Below are 21,030 nucleotides of genomic sequence, written 5' to 3' on the forward strand. Positions count from 1 at the left end.
AGACTTGGGTGACAACAAAGGCACAATGTAATAAATCAGATGTTGCAGAGATGAAGATGCTAAGATGGATGAGTGGTTTCACTAGAATGGACCGCATCAAAAATGAGAAAATCAGAGGAACAGTTAAAGTGACAGAAGTATCTAAGGAAATACAGGAGAGAAGGCTGCTATGATATGGACACATTATGCGAAGGGATGAAAGCTATGTAGGGAGGAGAGTGATGGGGGAGACCAAGAAGGAGGTGGACAGACAATGTACGAGAAGATCTGAAGGAGAAGAAGCGGGATAAGATGATGAAGAAGAAGTTGATATGGTAATATTTTCATCATGGTGTTGATATATGCTGTATAACCTTTCAAGTGGTACATTTCTTTTGAGTAGCTACTAACACAGTGGCCCATTTTCCATAAAGTACTGGAAGTAACGTACAGTGAGATACTCTTGTGTAGTACAGTATTTTTATCAGGTTCAAAAGGTACAGAACATGTATCAAGCTGACAAAAATGATCATAGTACGAAGGGCAAGGTGTCTGGCTCGCTGAGGAAAGCAACGGGAACTTAAGGTGAGATACTTTTAGTTGGTCAGGTATTTTCATCAGGTTTAAAAAAAACAAAGTCTCACATTCAAGCTATTAAAATCATTACAGTGCCAAGGGCAAAGAAATACAATCTGGCTCAGTGAGGAAAGCAACAGAAAACCTACAATAACATAAGAGACTCATCTACAGACACATCGCTTTTGGGTGTGTACACACTTCGGAATCTGCTATTCAAGTGGTCCAGAATAGGTTTCAATTTGTAGAGTTTCTTCGGACCACATGTGGCTTCATCATATGCTTCATTATCGATAAAGTGTAAGAATTTGAGGAGATGAAATCTTCTTTCAGAGAACAGCTCTAAAAATATTGGGGCCTCTAATATCTGTGAGAAAAGTAGCTCTTGTCGAGCTGAATATCACTGCTACTGCTATTGTCACGTTCACCTGAGTCGCTTTCACCATTGCACTTGTTGTCACCTGATATTTCAACATTAGTCTCACTATCAGATGACACTACACTCTCCGAATTCTCGCAGTGTAATAAATCAAACAGTTCTTCTTCTCGCAGATGTTTCAAAATTCCGCCTGCACCTGCCATAATGCACTATCTACCACTCCCAGCAGCCTGGCAGCCAGTACTAGCTAAATGCCAGCTGAGCACGGAACTAAAGAATTTCGTCCAATCACGTGGTTTTAGAAGAGTGCTGCTGTAGGCAAAGCTCAAAACTAACACAGCCGAAAAACGGAAAGTGATCTCAGATCCTATGACGGAATAAGTCGTCATACCCATAGCCGAAATACATTTACAATGTGATGACAGAATATTCCATCATGGCCACTTAGGAAGCCATGACGGCTATGACCGTTTGAAAGGATAACCTCTAAGTGGTGGTCTGTGTTTAACATAACAACTACACTGATAGTGTTATACCTAGCTACTTGACATAATTATAGACACATACCACATACTACTGCAGCAGAACCAGTAGCATCACCAGTTCTGGATAAGGTACTTTCTCACCTCTCCAGTACTTCTAACTTTCTCAACTCTCCAGTAGTTCCAAAGACATTCCAAGAAGAGCATAAAAAAAGAAGGCAGGAATGGAATACTATAACTGAAGTGGAGTGGTGGAAGGAGAGAAAACAGAGGAGGAGTACCATCAGCACCCCAACCTGGCAGGAGTTGGACAAGGCAAAGTGAGAATGATGATGATGAGATATGATTTGTATTGACCAACATGGATTTTTTTTAATTTTTCCTTTTTTTCAAGGGAATTTTTATATAACACAGCATTATAGTCAATACAGAACAATAAGAATGTGAGATTCATAAACTGTAGCAGTTTGACATGCATGATATAGCAACTCTGCTATGAGAGACAGCAGAAGGAGAAGAATATTGAACACAACTCACCAGTAAGACACAAAGTAGTCAACTCCGCTCGCACATCCCTGAGCCATTAAGAAGAGCAGGGCGACGAGGAACATCACAAAGTAGTTTGTTCCAGAATGGAAATATTCAACATACAGAGACTTGACCCCAGACTTTCCCTTTGAGGAAGCTTCAGCCAGGTTTGTTGTTGCAGCCTTCTCATTCTCTTTCTCGTTCGTCGTTTGGCCTTCACTGAGATCCTTTGAAGATGATCTGCTCTGTAGAAATGTAAGTTCAGTTATACTCGGGTTACAACCAATCAATCAATCAATCAATCAATCAATCAATCAATCAATCAATCAATCAATCAATCAATCAATCAATCAATGATCTGCATTTAGGGCTTTCGTCCAAGTGGCAGATTCCCTATCATTTATTTACCTAGCTTCTTCTTAAACATTTTGAAAGAACTTGTAAATTTATCAAAAATTTCCCTTGATAATTTATTCCAGTCCCTCACTCTTCGTCGCATAAACAAATCTCTGCCCCAATCTGTCCTGTTCAATTCCAACTTTATTTTCATATTATGAACATTCCTACTGTTAAAAGCTCCACAAAAGCTTATTCTTCTACTTAAGCCATATTTTATATACATATATCGTATGACTTTACAAGTACACAAAAAAATCTAATATCAAATGGAAATGTCCAAATTTGACAACCAGTCCAGAGCACGCCAACTCTCCATTGACAGCTCGAATCCAGGGTTGTCAGATACCTGAAATCAAACTACAGGACACATGTGCGATCGAGGAAATCAAGGGGCTCGTATTCCACAAGTTATAAACTTTGTTTCAAAATGATACACTTATTATTATTATTATTATTATTATTATTATTATTATTATTATTATGTTGACATCATAGTGCAGTTAATTAATGCATGCTTTAACATTTATACACAGACTGAAACTTACAGTACAGGGGAAGTTGGCTGCACTGTTTGGGTTATGTAGCTATGAGCTTGTATTCGGGAGACGATGGGTTTGAACCCTACTGTTGGCAACCCTAAAGATGTTTTCCGAGATTTCCCATTTTTCACCAAACAAATGCTGGGGCTGTAGTCTGTCTCAAGGCCACAATCGATTCCAATCTAGCCCTTTTCTATCCTGTCATCACCGTCCGGCTCCATGGCTAAATGGTTAGCGTGCTGGACTTTGGTCACAGGGGTCCTGGGTTCGATTCCCGGCAGGGTCGGGAATTTTAACCATCATTGGTTAACTTCCCTGGCACGGGGGCTGGGTGTATGTGTTGTCTTGCATCATCATTTCATTCTCATCACGACGTGCAGGTCTCCTACGGGCGTCAAATAACAAGACCTGTACCTGGCGGGCCAAACCCATCCTGGAATATCCCAGCACTAAAAGCCATACGACATTTCATTTCATACCGTAAGACCTGCCTCAGCTGGTGCGAAGTAAAACAAATTGGAAAAAAAAAAAGTTAGTTCATTTAATCATCCATACCAGTTCTTTCAATTTCAATATATTTTTCATTTCTCTGAAGTGCTGTTAACAGTTTTTTGTCATTCTTAGCAATTTCATAAAAATCTCTGTATGACATTGAATAAAAATTTACAGAAATGAACAGCTCAGACCAAATCAAGTCAACAGAACATAATATTCGTAACAGCTGACAATTTCACATGAACATGCGCTGGATTCGGACTACCTCAGGAAGCTGCCCACTATTACGCATCTTATTTGCTAGGATGGACAACCTGAGAACTGCAAACAATAAAATAAAAAACAATTTTAAAAATCTCACACACGATAAAGAAATCAAGAAGTGAAGAAATCTATCCTCTAAAACAGAAGAAAAGTTCTTTGTAATTGTGAGAGGTGGAAACACTGGTGTATTTCTCTAGAGGTCCAAAATACAGGACAATTGCTGTCCCGGACATTCAACACGAATACGGTACAGTCCTGTAAATCCAGGATGTCAGGCACCCCTGCTTGAAATACACCACATAATGACAAAGAAGAATTGAAAAGATAGTTCCTCCTGATCTTTATGTAAGTGTAAGTGATGCAATTGTGAGACACTTGGAATTGCTAGCATCCACACTCAGATCATATTTTCTGCCACTGGCTGAAAAAATTTCATAGATCAGAAATCCTTTCTTTGAAACTGGACATGAACTTGAGGAATAAACTGAAGTATGGTATGGGTGGACAATCAGATGGAGTGACATGATTAACTCCAGGAAGTAACATGAACGTATCACAACTCCACGTCTCTGATCAACTTTTGTGGCCATACCCTACAATTTCTAAAAAAACTGCATTTAATGCCTTTCATAACAAAATACTATTATCTTTATGAAAATTAATTTAAATTAACTCATTGCCATACTTTGACAGAACCTCTCGTCTTGTGACTGTAGGGCGGTAACATACTTTGCGGAGACTTCTGTCCTGGAGCACGGAACATTTATAAGTTAATTATCGTGGTTAGCTGGTCAGAGAGATTTATTCTGTTCGTTTTGCAGCCTACCTGATTGATGTCAGATGATACCTGAAGCTATTTTCTCTCTGTAAATAGTAACTCTGAGCTGAAATATGGAAAATACAAAGTACCTCAGTTTGTCGCTAGTTGTAAAACAATCATGGTGGCTTCCAAGCGCGGCATGGACGAGGCTCTTCGTAACTGGCTTGAGAATAGTGATGTTGAAAGTGGAAAAATAATTCTCTGGAGAGTGAAAATATTTCTTCTTCTTCTTCAACTGACAGTGATGAAAGTGATTCCGATTTCAGTTCCGAGATGATAGTGCCAATCGAAACTACGCAATAAAACGAGGATGCAACAAGAGCATGTGAGAACTTTAGTAATAATACTTGGAATTGGGATCTTGTTGACAATAAGCCTGTTTCTGTAACATGCAAACCAGTTTCTGAAATTCATTTTATAGTGAGGGGGAGGTTGGGCAATAATCCAAAAGAAATGGATGTAGTGAATGAATTTCTAAACCCACAGTTCTGGGATCACATTACAAAGAAAATGCCTCTAAATTTCTAATTTATCTGCTTCCCTTGAAACCAGTAATATTTACAAACAAAGCATTGGTTTCCTGTTACTATAGATGAGCTAAAAGCTCACTTTGCTCTGTGTGTTCTTATTCTGTGATGGGTCAAATTTAGGTTAAAGTGACTGAAAAATAAATGGTATGTAAGGGAATATTTCCTTTCACAAGTAATGGTAGGCCAAAGGGTTAACCTTTCAAAAGAAAGTAAATATTAGTCCAAAATTATATGAATAAAATCAAACACAGTATCGTTACAATATTCTGTTTTTCGTTTAACGAATGCAGTATTAGGTTCTGTGGCTAGGGGGTCTTTGGACATGCTCAGGGGGCCTGAGACACAAAAAGCTTGAGGATCCCTGGGATAGAGGCATCTAGAAATATGGTATGGACAAATGAAGAGAATGACATGAGAAAAGGATACCCAGGAAGATGCACAAAATGGAAATGACAGGAAAACGACCAAGAGGAAGACCAAAAGACAGGTGGCTAAAAGGAGTGGAGGAGTGTGTGCAGAGAAGAGCAGAGGACTGGACAAGATTGAAGAGGGAGAAAGTGGAGAGGCTTATGTTCCAGGCAGACCTGGCCAACAGCTGGAAAATGCATATTAATGATGATACTTGCAATCATTACTTTTTTACCAAATTTACTTCTTGAAATCAAATTGTAATCGTTACCAGTAAGGAGGGAAAACTCACCTTTACGGATATCTGTCTCAGCATGTTGTATATCGGCGTGCGTTGGCGATCTCCTTCCGTTTCCTCCTCCGGAGCCTCATCGGCGGATTCTGTTCCCTCCGAGAGTCCGACGAGTTCAGAATAATCCACCTTACCGGCCAGTTCTTGAAATGAGCCCTGCATTTCCACCACACCCTGCAAAGAGGAGATAACAACCTTTTTACTGTAATCATTTCCTATTTAGATGCGAGGTTTTTTTTAAAACTCACTGATGCCTACTTTTAGAATCCTTATGCATATATTTATCCTGAACTAGAAGCTGACATGCAGATCTGTTCTGAATGAGCTTTTAAATGTGTGAAGTACAGTAAGAGGAAAGTTCTTTTTTAAAAACATGGATATGTTTTTGTGCTTGGAGGTCTATCTGGAATTAGATCATCAATTTAGCGTAGACAATTTTGTGCAGACAGAAAACCGACACTGTGGTAACCAGGCAACCAGTGTTTGTCTTCTTCTTCTTCTTCTTCTTCTTCTTCTACTTGTTCTTCTTCACGAATGGGTCACTTAGGACAACGCGGAATCAACATTTGTTGAGCTTTCCGTCTTGCCCAATAGTTCTTAGTGGGTTTGAATCCCACTGTCAGCAGCCTTGAAGATGGTTTTCCGTGGTTTCCCATTTTCACACCAGGCAAATGCTGGGGCTGTACCTTAATTAAGGCCACGGCCGCTTCCTTCCAACTCCAAGGCCCTTCCTCTGCAGATTTAGGGCAGAACAACAACTTGAACCACAACTGAGGGAGTACCAAGCAGGGTTCAGGAAAGAGCGCTCATGTGCCAAGCAAATTATGAATCTGAAATCTATCCTCTCATATCTGAAACTAAGGAACAAGAAATTTGTTGTGACCTTCGTCGACTTCAAGAAGGCCTATGACTCTATTGATAGAATCACGCTTATTCAAGTCCTAAAAGAATTTGGCTTGGATAACAAAACTAGGGCAATCATCGAACAGACCCTAACTAACACACCTCCAGAGTTAAGTTCAGAGGAGAAATTTCACACACTTTCAAGATATTTTTTTGCTAGGGGCTTTACGTCGCACCGACACAGATAGGTCTTATGGCGACGATGGGATGGGAAAGGCCTAGGAGTTGGAAGGAAGCGGCCGTGGCCTTAATTAAGGTACAGCCCCAGCATTTGCCTGGTGTGAAAATGGGAAACACCGAGCTCGATAGCTGCAGTCGCTTAAGTGCGGCCAGTATCCAGTAATCGGGAGATCGTGGGTTCGAGCCCCACTGTCGGCAGCCCTGAAGATGGTTTTCCGTGGTTTCCCATTTTCACACCAGGCAAATGCCGGGGCTGTACCTTAATTAAGGCCACGGCCGCTTCTTTCCAATTCCTAGGCCTTTCCTATCCCATCGTCGCCTTAAGACATATCTGTGTCGGTGCGACGTAAAGCAAATAGCAAAAAAAAAAAAAAAAAAAATGGGAAACCACGGAAAACCATCTTCAGGGCTGCCGATAGTGGGATTCGAACCTACTATCTCCCGGATGCAAGCTCACAGCCGCGCGCCTCTACGCGCACGGTCAACTCGCCCGGTACTTTCAAGATAAAGACAGAAGTTAGGCAGGGAGATGGGCTCCCGCCCCGGCTCTTCAACTGCGTCCTTGAAAAAGTCATCCGTGACTGGCGCAATGAAATTAACAACGATGGGCTCCAAAATTGTGTGAGATTGGGTTACAAGAATATGAACCTTTTAACTAATTGCTTAGCTTTTGCAGATGATCTAGCAATTTCCTCTGATTCTTTGGACATGGCTACAAGGCAAATTAATCACCTCAAGACACAGGCGGAAAAAGCAGGCCGCCAGATATCTTTGGAGAAAATGCAATTCATAACTAACATCAAGCCACCACCAAGAGAGCTAAAAGTAAACCAGGGAGCAATCAAACAGACAGATAAGTTTAACTATCTTGGCGAGTGAATAGAAACAAACATCTCTGAAAAAGAAGCTTTCGCGTCACACATAAATAAAATGGAAATGATTTACCAACTGACCAAAGACGTTTATAACAAAAAGTTCATATCCTTGAACACAAAACTCAGACATTACTGCACTGTCATAAGACCAGAGGCTTTGTATGCAGTGGAATGCCTTGCTATGAACAAGAAAAGCCTGATAATAATATTGGCCATAATATATCATCTGATGGCCAAGCAGGCATCAATTTTTGGTAATGAGACAAAGTCTCAAATGCACTGGCACTGCCGGTGGCTCCAAGTAGCCTGCGCAGTGGCCTCCACGGTATGCACTAGCCATGAGTCTTGGTAGGTGTGCTAGGTACCAACTGATGAGCCCAACCTACCACACGGGGGCGAAACACTGGCAACCAGAAATGAGTTAGCTGGAAAATTTATAATGTCCAATAACGGACCATTTATATTGGTATTATAAATTTACTCATTCGGGGCAAATATTTCAGATTCCCTATGGCAATCAACATCTATATCAAACATTTTAATGTCTAGCCAATGTTTATTAAATGTACACTGCTTGTTAGTCATTGTTGTGAGTTTCAAAAAACATCCTACAACTGAAATAAAAAAAGAATAACATAAAAAAGGTTGAAAGAAATGACACAAGGGCACATTGTAGAATTGTTGTGCACTTCTTGTGGAAAAAGTACCTGAAAAAGGAATGCTACAGTAGCCTGGGCTGCAGCAGACTGGAGCCTAAAAATATCCTCTCAAATCCTTAATTGGCGAACATTTCCTTGACTTTCCAGTTTTTCTGTCTATTTCCCTGACTTTCCAGAATGTAGACACAATGCTCCACATATAAACAAACTCGCACACTTTCCGTCTAGTACAGACTACAGGAGACTTTCAGGAGAACTCACATTGTTTAAGATGACGATGTGGTCGGCTTCACTGAGGAACTGTAGCTGGTGGGTCACCAGTATCCTGGTCTTGTTGGCCAAGTACGTGTTGATACACTCTTCTAAAAGATGTTTGCCAACATGAGTGTCAACAGCTGACAGTGGATCATCCAACAGGTAGATATCAGCATCATTATACACCGCTCTGGAACAAAAATGAGAGAGAATTTTTACAAGACAAATATTAGGTTGATGTGTAAGTCCAGAAAGTTTTAGCAGTGACAACGTCTGTTAATATTACTTCATACTAGCAGTTTCCCACAGATTCCACCTGCAATGTATCATGTTGTTCATTAATATCCCCACGGATATAATTGCAAGGTTTCAAGGTAATGAATAGGGCTCTGAAATGTCTGAAGACCAGGCCCAACATAATATATGTTCTTTCTGAATGGGTCATTGTAGGCCAGGAAATTGCAGGTTTTATTTGTCCTTTTCTGCCTTTTTTGGCATTTTATGTTAAGTCTTAATAGCTATTTTTGCAACTTTACCCTCTTTTGACAGCAATTTTACAGCCCATTCTCAGTTCGAATTTTCATTAGTTCTCCACCACCTCTTACACATCTTTTTTTGTAGTAAGATAGAAAATGAAATGATATGAAGAAATGCTTGAAAAAACCAGCAGTATTGAATTATGTGCAAGATAAGTGAAATGCTGAATAAGAATATTAGGCCTTGAAGAAGCAGTTTTTGAGGATACTGAGAGATGGTGCAACAAAATACACAGTTGTTGAAGTCAGCCCCATGTCGCTATTGACCTATCCAAAGACTACTGGTAGGGTTGATCATGGGAGACTGCTGACAAAAATGAGGTCAATCAATCAAGCAATCAATCAAGCAATCAATCAATCAATCAATCAATCAATCAATCAATCAATCAATCAATCAATCAATCAATCAATCAATCAATCAATCAATACAGTGGTTGAATGGGTAGGTAAATTCCTAGAAAATTGAACTATGAGAATTAGAGTAGGTGAAGCATTATGTGATCCTGTAAAGATTAAGAGGGGCACCCAGGGCAGTATTATTGAACCTTTATGTTTTCTTATATATGGCAGGGATGGCAGGGGATGCCCAGCTCGTCAGCAGGTGTGTCCACCCACGGATCCTTATCTCCCGTATGATATGATATGAGTAAAAAGAACTGGAATCACACATAAGACTATTTGCAGATGATGTTATACTGTATAGAGTAATCCATAAGTTCCAGGATTGTGAGTAACTAGAAAAAGACCTCAACATTGTTGTGGGATGAACAGAAGACACGAGGCATTACTGGCGCTTTATGAGGCAGGTGCAACGGCAGCGGACGCAGGAAGCTGACGTCGGATGAGATATCTCTGATGTCGTCTGGGATGTCCTCTGGCTCTGGGCTGTCGTCAGAATGGCCGGGGATGCCCGGGGATGCCCGGCTCTTCTGTGGATGTGCCTACCTGCAGATCTTCATCTCCTGTAAGTTCATTCCTGATGTCCCAGTGAAGGCAAAACTTCTCCACAAAAGTCCATCTAGCAGCATCTGCACTCCATGTTAGGTGCGGCTGCAAAAGGCGTCTCTTTCCCCATGTTAAGGGCGGCCTCAAAAAATCCTGGCAGAAGGTATAACATGTCTTTGGGTGTGGCGAGCCCATTGTACTAATAGCCTATAAAATTATTGAAAGCGAGTCAAGGCCTCTGAATTGGTTAGGGCATCCCCCAAATGCGACGCGCAGTTCCTGATGTTCTCATTCTGTGGGAATTGTCAAAAATAGAAAACTGTGGAGGTCCATGATTCACAACCCGACCCAGAGGACTGAAAACGGGAATGAACACGTTTCAAATCAAGTTTCTTATACAGTATATATGTATCAATGAGCTAGAGTCCGGCTCCATGGCTAAATGGTTAGCGTGCTGGCCTTTGGTCGCAGGGGTCCCGGGTTCGATTCCCGGCAGGGTCGGGAATTTTAACCCTAATTGGTTAATTTCGCTGGCATGGGGGCTGGGTGTATGTGTAGTCTTCATCATCATTTCATCCTCATCATGTCGCGCAGGTCACCTACGGGTGTCAAATAAAAAGACCTGCACCTGGCGAACCGAACTTGTCCTCGGACACTCCCGGCACTAAAAGCCATATGCCATTTCAATGAGCTAGAATAACAAAGAGAGGCAGAAGCGCTAACTAGTTGAAGCTAATTGAACAAATGTCCAACATGTTTTCAGCGCTCACATAAGCAAGGGGTCGAGGCTCTCAAATGACAAAAAATATTGAAAATACGCATTACAGAATCACTGGTGAAAAATTATTGTTAGCTGAAAGGTTAGAGGATTAATAATCATAGAAGTGGGAACAGCGCCACTTTATCCAAGTTAATCACATATTCATTTATTTAAACATCTTTAAATGTGGTTCCACCCTGTCAATTATTATTATTATTAACTTGATTCGCCACACTGGACCACTTGAGTCTTCCATGTACACTTTTTCTTTGAAAGTTATACTGTTTGATTCTTCGTATCTGCCCAGTACTTCTTCATTCGTTCTGATCGCAGTGTTCTTACTTCGTCTTCTCCACAGGCCTTCTGTGCTTCATTTCAGTTGAAAATTTGTGATTCTTAAGAAGGGCGGAAATTTTATTCTTGTTCTCTGCATCTGTAATTTGGAGTCAAACTCTTTTGAGATCCTCTTGAATTTCTTTGATCCAATGCCCTCCTGTCTTCTTTCCAAGGTTTCTCATCACTAGTTGTCATAAAATCCTGTTTCTGGAAATCGTAAGATGTGAAGAAATAAGAGATTCTTTGCTTCTTCATCGTGCTCGGTCAACCTCTCGATAGACAGTTTCATTGGGGAGGATTCTCCAGACTCCTTCAACCTGGTACTTTTTATTTATGCAAGTTCTGATCATTCTTCTTTCAGTTTTGAGGAGCTGATCAGTTCTTCTTTCATTTTTAATTTGGAACAAGGTTTTGTAAGCGTAAGTGGCTTCAGGCAAAGTTACAGTTTTGTAGTGTTAGATCTTAATGTCTATTGACAAGCATTGTTTGTTATAAGTTGCCCAGATTAGAAATGTACTTTTTTGATTTTGTTGGTTCTATTTATCCATGTTGCTTTCTCACTTAAGTTGTGCATAATGATTTCTCCAAGGTATTTAAATCGTAAGACTATATTAATTTTTTTATCATTTATGATGGCATGATCTCAGTTTTCTCAAAGGTTATTTGTAATCCTATTTTTAATGCCATTTTCTGGCGACTGGTGATCTGAGCACAGACTTCTTCCATGTCAAGGGTTGAGAGAGCTAAAACATCTGCAAACACTAGGAAGTTTGTCCTTATTGAGGGTTTTGCTCCAATTTTGATTTTAGGTGGGTTTTCTTTTTGCCAAATTTCCATGATGTAATCTAGAGCCACATTGAAAAGCTGGGGTGATAATCCATCACCTGGTCTGAGGCCTGCATTATTGCAAAAGCATTCGACATTTCTCCCCTGTACTTTACCTTTGAAATTGTGTTGGTTAAAGTTAGTTCAATAATTTTTGTTAATTTAGGATGCAGGCCAAATGATCTGAGGATTTTTTAAAGAGTGGATCTGTGTATACTATCATACACCTTTTTGAAATCTATGAATGAAATAAACAGCTGTTTATTTCTGTATTTGTAATATTCCATTATTAGTTTCAGGCTGAGAATTTGGTCTGGGCAACTTCTGTATAGGCAAAATCCTCCTTGGTATTCTCCAAGTTGTAGTTCCAGAATGTTTTTTATCCTATTGTAAATTATGCAGGAGAAAATTTTGAAAGTGCAGTCCAAAAGAGTTATATCTCTGTAATTGTCTTGATTAGCTTTATCTCCTTTTTTGAATAATGGATGGATTATGCCTGAGGTCCAATGTTCTGAGATTTTCTCTGTGATCCACATTTTGACTAGATGCTGATGTAGCTTTATGATTGATGGTTTTCCTGCGTTTTTCCAGATTTTTGTAAAGACTAGGCCTTCACCACATGCCTTATAATTTTTTAGTTCCTTAATTGTGAATTCTACCTCATTGATAGTTGGAGGATCTATTAGATCTGGGGTAGTTAAAATTGGTGTGTCAGTATTTACTTTACTTCCGTTTCCAGTGGGTCATAGCAATTTAAACGTTTGTTGAATGTCTTTACGAGGATCTCTGCATTTTCTTGATTACTATGGGCTAACCTTCCTGATTTATCTCTCAGCATTAATAATGGGTGCTCATGGTTTTTAAGGTATTTGCCAATGGTTTTATAATAATCTCGTGATTGTTTTTTGTTAAAACTCTCTTCTGTCTTTTGTAAGGTATTTTTAAGATGTTTGCATTTGGTTTGTCTGATGATTTTTATGAGTTGACTTCCTTTGTTTTATTAGTTCTAAATTTGATTTGCCTGACTTTTGGCCTTGATGATTTATCCAATCTTGGTGTGTTCTCTCAATTGCCTGGTCACATTCTTCATTCCACCATTCATGTTCGTTCCTAGGATTTGTTGGAGCTAACTCTTCTGCTATTGGTTTTAGTTTGGTGGTCAGTTCTTCTAATGTATTAGTGTTGACAGATCCTTCTCCTGTTTTCCTATAGTACTCCCTATTATTTATTAAGGTGGTAGGGTCAATTTTTTTTTCTATTTTTATTTGGAGATCTTTTCTTAAGCCTTGGAGTTTATTTTATTTTGATCTTAACAACATAGTGATCTGACCCTGAGTTTCCAAGTTTTTAATTTGTGACGTTTCCTTCTAAAGTATGTTGATTTTGAGATAAGATTGTGGTTTCTGCATAATTCAACCAATCTTTGACTGTGTTTATTCGTCCTCTTATGTGGTGGTCATTTTCCAATGATATCTCACCACCCTGTCAAGACTATTAACATTCTTTATTATGTTACTAATGGCCACACATGTGTCGAGAATTTAGACTGTTCTCTTTTTCTGAGGTACAAAAATCACCAAACTTTCTCTTGGACTTGTTACATCATAAAAGCAGAATTCTTAATTCATGCTTGACACATTAAAATAATTATAAACATGTATAATGACTGCTGAAATATCCTTGGTTAAATGATTTTAAAAACATTAAATATATCACCCTATAAAATACAAACGTCTAATTCTAATCTTATAATATTGTTACAATACAAAAACACATACAGCCTCCGTGGCTCAGGCGGCAGTGCGCCGGCCTCTCACCGTGGGTTCCGTGGTTCAAATTCCGATCACTCCATGTGAGATTTGTGCTGGACAAAGCAGAGGTGGAGCAGGTTTTTCTCCGGGTACTCCAGTTTTCCCTGTCATAATTAATTCCAGTAACACTCTCCAATATAATTTCATTTCATCTGTCATTCATTAATCATTGCCCCAGAGGAGTGGGACAGGCTTAGGCAGCCGGCACGTCTCCTATCCTCGCCGCTAGATGGGGGCTTCATTCATTCCATTCCTGACCCAGTCGAATGACTGGAAACAGGCTGTGGATTTTCATTTTCACAAAAGCACATAATGACAAACTTGCAAAAAGAGTCTGTATCTGTATAAAAATTATAAATTGATGCATCAAAAGACGTTAAGTATCAGCAGCTCTTACTGTTGACCCTCATAATCATGAATTTCTTCATAGTCCTTTGCAATTTTTCTTTGGTTCTAAAACATATAAAGAAAGGAAACTATTGCTGATTTGTCCGGCTGGTTGAGACGATTAGCTGAGCATGCCCTATTGTCGGGTCATGATGTCGTGTTCCAAGATGTTCGAGCTCTTACCCACACCAGGCACTACAGGTCCAGGATTATACAGAAAGCTGTGAAAATACGTAGAAATCCTAACAATTTCAACACTGACAATGGCTACCAGTTAAGTAATACGTGGTTGCCAGTCATTAAGGATTTACGTAGGTAGTTACATTCCCTGTCCTTTCACTATCGTTATTTTGTTTCGGTGTTTTCCAAATTCACAAGTTCCACATCACCAGATGTTTCATTCCAGGCTTGTGTCAGAGTTATACTTTCATATGTACGTACACCAGTTATACACCCCCCCCCCACCACCTTCCACACCGATTCTGATGGTGCCGTCAGCTTCCACTTTGAATGCTAGCTCTGTACCGCATACGGTGAGCCATCTGGTGACGAATGAATGTACCACTTACACTTCTATTATTAACGTATAAATTCAAACCCTCATTATCGCAGAAGTCTTCCTCGTGAACAGTCGAGATTTTCTTCTAAAGACGCAGAGGAAAGTTCTGTGCGAAATGTAAAGATTTCCACCTTGTTTTCTCGACATGGCATAAGCTGAAAAGCCCAGATCATGTCTCCAAAGGAAACTAACTTAATTCCAATATTTAACTACTGAAAAATAATTAAATATTTAAAATTCAAATGCTGTTAGTAACTTACTGAAAAAGCTGCTTGTCAAATATTAAAAAATCAAAGCAGGACCTTGAACTTTATAAACAAGAAAACCAATTTCAATTAGAATAATCTTACGATAAAATGAAAAGACTACTTTGTTCTATTAGTTCAAATGTTACCTGGAAAGACCAAACTTGTCGCGTACAGTATCACCTGTAACCTGCTTCCAAACTAAAACAAGAATGACCTTGCTGCCAGGTGACCATTGGGAAAGGGGAATGAGAGCGTGGCAGGGAAGTTATCGCTACTAGTTACATAATTCGTACTGAGAGTGAAGGAAAAATGCGTCAAAGACCGTTGCTATGTTAATTGTTGCTTCTTTCTTCTCTTCTTCCTTATGTATTTATCGGGTAATTTAAACAATACGTTGTCCTCATTCATCAGCTATTTCAATTTAATTTGCTATTATTTTTTGGGCCAAATAGATCCATATTCTTTCAAAAATATCCATGAATTTTCCTTTCTGAATGATGTGTAATATTTTCAGAAGCCTTCATTTTCATATCTGTAAATTTATGACCATATTCTTTCATGTGCTCACCCACTGGCGAGAATCTCATATTTAATTTTTTTTTTTTACAATTTTGCTTTATGTCACACAGATAGGTTTCGTGGTGACGATGGGATCGGAAACGGCTAGGAGTGGGAAGGAGGCGGCCATGGCCTTAATTTTTAATTCCTAGCCTCCTGCCAGACTGTCCTACCTACTGTTTATTTGCAATTTTGGCATTTAATACAATACACTCCTGATTTATGAATGTTACTGTCAATTCTGACAAGTACAGATATCAACAGTCCACACACTGATAATTCACTTTACCATCACAAGACAACACTGACTATCCTCTCACTCAGATATCAACCAAATCCTCAACTCACTGTAACACTCACTTTTACTGGCCTCTCGGCTTGTCAGCTCAATTTCTCCGAATCCAAGACGATCCCCACTTTTTCCTTCAAAAAATTTAATCAGGCTTAAAAAGTGCTTTATAAAATCATATGAATACCTTTCTTGTACAGTTGGCATTTTTAGACTATCTTTGTATTCGTGCCAATGCTGAACATTGTCTTTAGCTATGCCATATTCTCTTGCGGCTGCACAATTATTTTTTATTTCCGCGAGTTTAATAACCATTAACTTAGCATTGGCATCATAATATCGAAGAGAATCCATTGAAAATTTGCCGGCAATACCTGTTCCATGTGTCTCTACAATACAACGATCCATCAGGAAAATGTTCACGCTGTTTAAGAAACTGGTACTTTTACTAAGTGTCACGTACAACCGGCTGCTGATCGACGCACATCTCGCTTGCTGGCTTTGGCCGACTTCAACAGCTAGCGATGTATAATAAAGGCGCGGGCTTTGAAGGCCAATGAGTTTACTGCAGCGTGATACGGCCATTCCACTCTTGCGCTTTTCACGCACATACCTCACAATTTCATTTTCGACTTATTTAAAGCATCCTTGTTGCAGGCCACTGAATGCATTTTATGTACAATACGCATGTTTTAAGCTTTGTCATCATGTTAACGCGGTACATTGGCTTTAGTTATGCCGTATTTTCTCAGGGCTGCACAATTATTCTTAATTTCCATGTGTTTAATAAGCATTAACTTAAAATTGGCATCATAATATTGACAAGAACAAGTTAAAAATTTGCCGGCAATACCTGTTCCACGACTGTCTAAGATACGACGATCCGTCATGAAAATATTCCCGCTATCTATAAAACTGTTAATTTTACTAAGTGTCAGATACAGTAGATGCGTTATAACTCGGCCACTGAGTAGCCGTAGCCTTTCTAAGAATTCAAAGGCTCGCATGTTTTGATGCCATTCTGTGGATTTGAGAAACGTTTTTGCAAAGGCTAATAGAATGTGATTCTCTCGTCAGTATTTCCTGAGAACGAGTGGCGTTACACAGAGACACTATACAACCGGTTGCCGCGGCTAACGATGTATAATAAATAAGTGGATGTTGATGGTCAATGAGTTTTGAGCGTGTGGATGGGGGGTGAAGGAAAGCAGCGTGGTTATTGTGGTAGCTGCCAGTGGTGTTCATTACTGTTAGGTCACAAATGCAAGACGACCCTTGATTTTTCACAAGACAATGTTAGGAAAAAAGTAGTCTTGGATTCGGAGAAATACGGTATGTACCATTCAACAAACAATCTAAAAATATCGACTTCGGGAAATGTTCTTACAATGGAACACACATGAACAACTGTCAACTGGCCAGTTGTGTGCAATACCTAAAACTCGAATGTTCGATTACAGTTTTAAAACACATGGAGAAATCTATAACATTCCTAAAGCTTCCACACGTATCTAAATAATGAAACATTACAGTAAGTTTCCAGAAACTTCCATATGATCGGAATGATAGTGGATTATACCCAATATACGAATATTACAGAGTTTTCTACAGTTTTCAACTACACAGATTTTGAGGTTAGATGTACACACAATATGTATTTGAGGTTATACAAATTTACAATACATATTCACAGGGTAAAGGGTAATTAAAATGTATTACCATAATAATTGAAGGTTTTACAAGAGTTACATTAGGTACAGCATGGCGTACACTTGACAGATATTGTGTGAATTAAACAAAAAAACAAAAAAATTATTATTATGATTATTATTGTTATTATTGTCTGTTTTATATGCAATTATGATACCATGTCTATTCATTCTGAGTTCTAGAAACATGTACGGCCTTTAGTAACATAATAAAGGATGTTAATAGTATTGACGAGGTGGAACAATATATTCAAAGGTGTTTAAATAAATGAACGTGTGATTAATTTTGAGTCAGTACAGACCTAAGACTATTGACCATTATGGTTAAAATAATTAATACTTCATCCATGTTGCAGCGCTAGGCCAGCATCATGATCATCTGAGATTCCTTACCTTGCCAAGTTTATCCTCGCCTTCTGTCCTCCCGACAGTGAAGAACCACGCTCCCCTACGACGGTCAGGTCCCCTCGGGGGAACTGCTCAAAATCTCTCTGTAGTGCACAGACCCGCACCACTTCGTTGTACCGGGACTTGTCGTACTCCCGACCGAAGGTGATATTCTGTCTCACGGTGGCAGCAAACACCCAGGGTTCCTGACAGGCATAAGACACCTTCCCTCGTACAGCTATGGAGCCTGAAGATACTGGGAGTTCTCCCAGGATAGCCTGAAGTAAGGAACTCTGCGGATAAGAGAAGACCACAATAACATCCAATCCCAGATATACAAGGATGGAAATTAACCTTCTGACTACCAACCTATAAGACCAACATCGGGTACCAAGTGTGTGTAAAAACCTCATCCTTGTTTCGTATTGACTCCGAAATGTAAAATTACAATGGTTTGGGAGATCCTCCAAATCATTACAGCCTTACAATCACTCTTAGTGATCAATTATGTTCACAAAAAACACAGTACGTGTTTCAGCTCCAAAGAGCCATCTTCAGCTGTTACAAAAAAAATCTAAATTAAATTAGCCACAAGTAAGACATTGTCTATACGTTGGTGTGCACAAACATAAATATTTAAAACATGGTCTAACACATTAAAAACACAGTATACACAGTATGTATCAAGTACAATCAACTTGAATCTTGAAATAAGTTCATAGTCCAAATTAAAATCTAAAATCAAAAGACAATATTTCTTAAAATTACAACAGTCCCAAAGTTAAAACATATGCATCTCCTGCGTTATTCGTTAAAAAACTTCTGTCATCAGCACGCGTTAATGGAGGAGGAAAATATTCCTCAAGGATGTATCCTATGGCTGTGTTGAATTGTGCGGAACTTTTTCATTGGTAATAATCTAGTACAAATATGTATCGTTAGTTTGTTCCTTTAAAGTTGACTCCCAGACAAAGAGCACCAACCACCAAACCTGGCCATGTTACTTACAAAGATCATCGCTGACCATCTCCAGATGCCCGGGTGTGGTGTACAAGCCCCCTCCATCTTTGCCTGTCCATGAACCATTGTTCTCTCATAATCTTCTCCCAATCTTGTCCTCTCTCTTTTGTATTCTCTTCTTGCAGTCCTGCTTGCACTCATCCTTCTTACATGGCCAAACCACTTCAGCCTTGCTTTCTGAATCCTCTGTAGTAAGGAGTCTCCTATTCCCACCTCTTCTTGGACTTTTTCATTCCTGAACTTGTCCTTCCTGGTGAGTAGGAACTTAATATTTGTGCAGCTTGGAGTTTTGAGTTGTCTTGTTTGGTTAACGTGGTAGTTTCCAAGCCATAAGTGAGGATTGATGTATAATATTATTTATATAATGTTATCTATGTCATCTTAGCTTTCAATGGTACTTGTTTATCCCACAGCAGTTGACTTACTTTGTAACAAAATTGAGTTGCCTTGCTAATTCGACTGTGCACCTCACATTTTGCACAGTTATCTTTTGATACTATACTACTCAAGTACTTAAACGTTGGATCACTGTCCAGTTTGGTGTAATTTATTCTGATTTGTGGTTTGTTATCTCCCCTCTGTAACTTCATCGCCGCTATCTTAGCCTTGCTGATATTTAAATCATACCTCTTAAACTCTTGACTCCTTTTCTGCAGTTTTTCCTCCACATCATTTTCAGTTTCACTCCAGATCACCACGTCATCTGCAAAGATGAAAGTTTGCAAGTCCTGCTGCTCTTTCCTTTTTAGTGCCTTTGTTATGGCGTCCATCACAATGATAAATAAGACGGGATAACAAAGCACTGCCTTGCTGGGTTTTTTTTTAAATGATATTTGTTCGTGGCATCGACCTCTGTAGATAACATGAAATGTTGTATGGCTTTTAGTGCCGGGATGTGTCCGAGGACTTTGGCTCGCCAGGTGTAGGTCTTTTGATTTGACTCCCGTAGGCGACCTGCGAGTCGCGATGAGGATGAAATGATGATGAAGACGACACATACACCCAGTCCCGGTGCCAGGTGAATTAACCAATCATAGTTAAAATTCCCGACCCCACCGGGAATCGAACCCGGGACCCCTGTGACCAAAGGCCAGCACGCTAACCATTTAGCCACGGAGCCAGACACCTCTGTAGATCTTCTGCCACTACTTGCACCACATGATACGAATCTGCGTGTAATTGTAATTGCGGAAGTGTAAAGTGTTGAATGTGAGGAAAGGAACATTAAGGACGACACAAACACCCAGTCTCCAGGCCAGGGATATTAATCATTTGCCATTAAAAATCCCTGACCCGGCCGGGAATCTAACCCGGGGCCGCCGGGTGACAGGTGGACGCGTTGCCCCCTACACCGCGGGGCCGGACCTGCCTTGCTGTACTCCTCTCTTTGTTTCAAACCATTTGGACAGCCTGCAACCCACATGCACACAACACCTGGGTCTTTTTTCATAGAGCATCTTCACTTTTGCAATAAGACTGTCACGAATTCCCAGCTCTTTTGGTCATTCCTAGATACACTCCCTTTGTACACTATCATAAGTCTTTTTGATGTCTAGGAATAGCAGAAAATGTAGTTTCCCTTTTTCCCAGTGCTTTTCCATTAACTTCCTGACAGCAAAGATAAGGTCTGTAGTTGTTCTTTCAAGCCTAAAACTATATTATTCCTCTTCCATTAAAGGTTCTACAGTTCCTGTTAATCTACTCTATGATTTTTTCCAGAAGTTTTAGACCATGAGGGAGCAGAGTAATTCCACGATAATTGATGCACTTCCGTCTACTACCCCTTGAAAAGAGGTACGGTTATACCTTTCTTCATAAAACATTGGTATATTGATCAGTTTTGTGGCTGTGGGTCGACATCTTTCCATCAGAATGTAAATTATTTCATGCATTTGCAACACTGTCCTGTAGAGTCCGACACGTTTAGTAACAGTTTCTTTGTGACTGAAACTAACAACATGCTGTTTATCAACAAGAAAGATCGATCGTTGGTTGAAATTGGGTAGTTTGAGTCAAAAAAGAAAATCTGAAAATGAAGATTGTGATACTAAGAAGAGTAAGCCATCCTATTGCAGGAAATGACTTGTATATGAAGCG

General features: G+C 39.6%; 1 protein-coding gene across 1 annotated transcript in view; it reads right to left on the minus strand.

Moving 5' to 3' along the window:
- Positions 1–21,030, minus strand: part of LOC136885586 (ATP-binding cassette subfamily C member 4) — a 174,734-nt gene that overhangs the window by 72,336 nt on the left and 81,368 nt on the right. Inside the window, exons 10-13 of the mRNA XM_068230337.1 lie at positions 17,920–18,206; positions 8,570–8,753; positions 5,692–5,865; positions 1,954–2,189 (exon numbers count right to left, since the gene is read on the minus strand). Coding sequence (XP_068086438.1) covers positions 1,954–2,189; positions 5,692–5,865; positions 8,570–8,753; positions 17,920–18,206 — 881 coding nt within the window. The remainder of the gene's footprint in view (positions 1–1,953; positions 2,190–5,691; positions 5,866–8,569; positions 8,754–17,919; positions 18,207–21,030) is intronic.

Source organism: Anabrus simplex, chromosome 14 (assembly GCF_040414725.1).
Source record: "Anabrus simplex isolate iqAnaSimp1 chromosome 14, ASM4041472v1, whole genome shotgun sequence".
Lineage (NCBI taxonomy): Eukaryota > Metazoa > Arthropoda > Insecta > Orthoptera > Tettigoniidae > Anabrus > Anabrus simplex.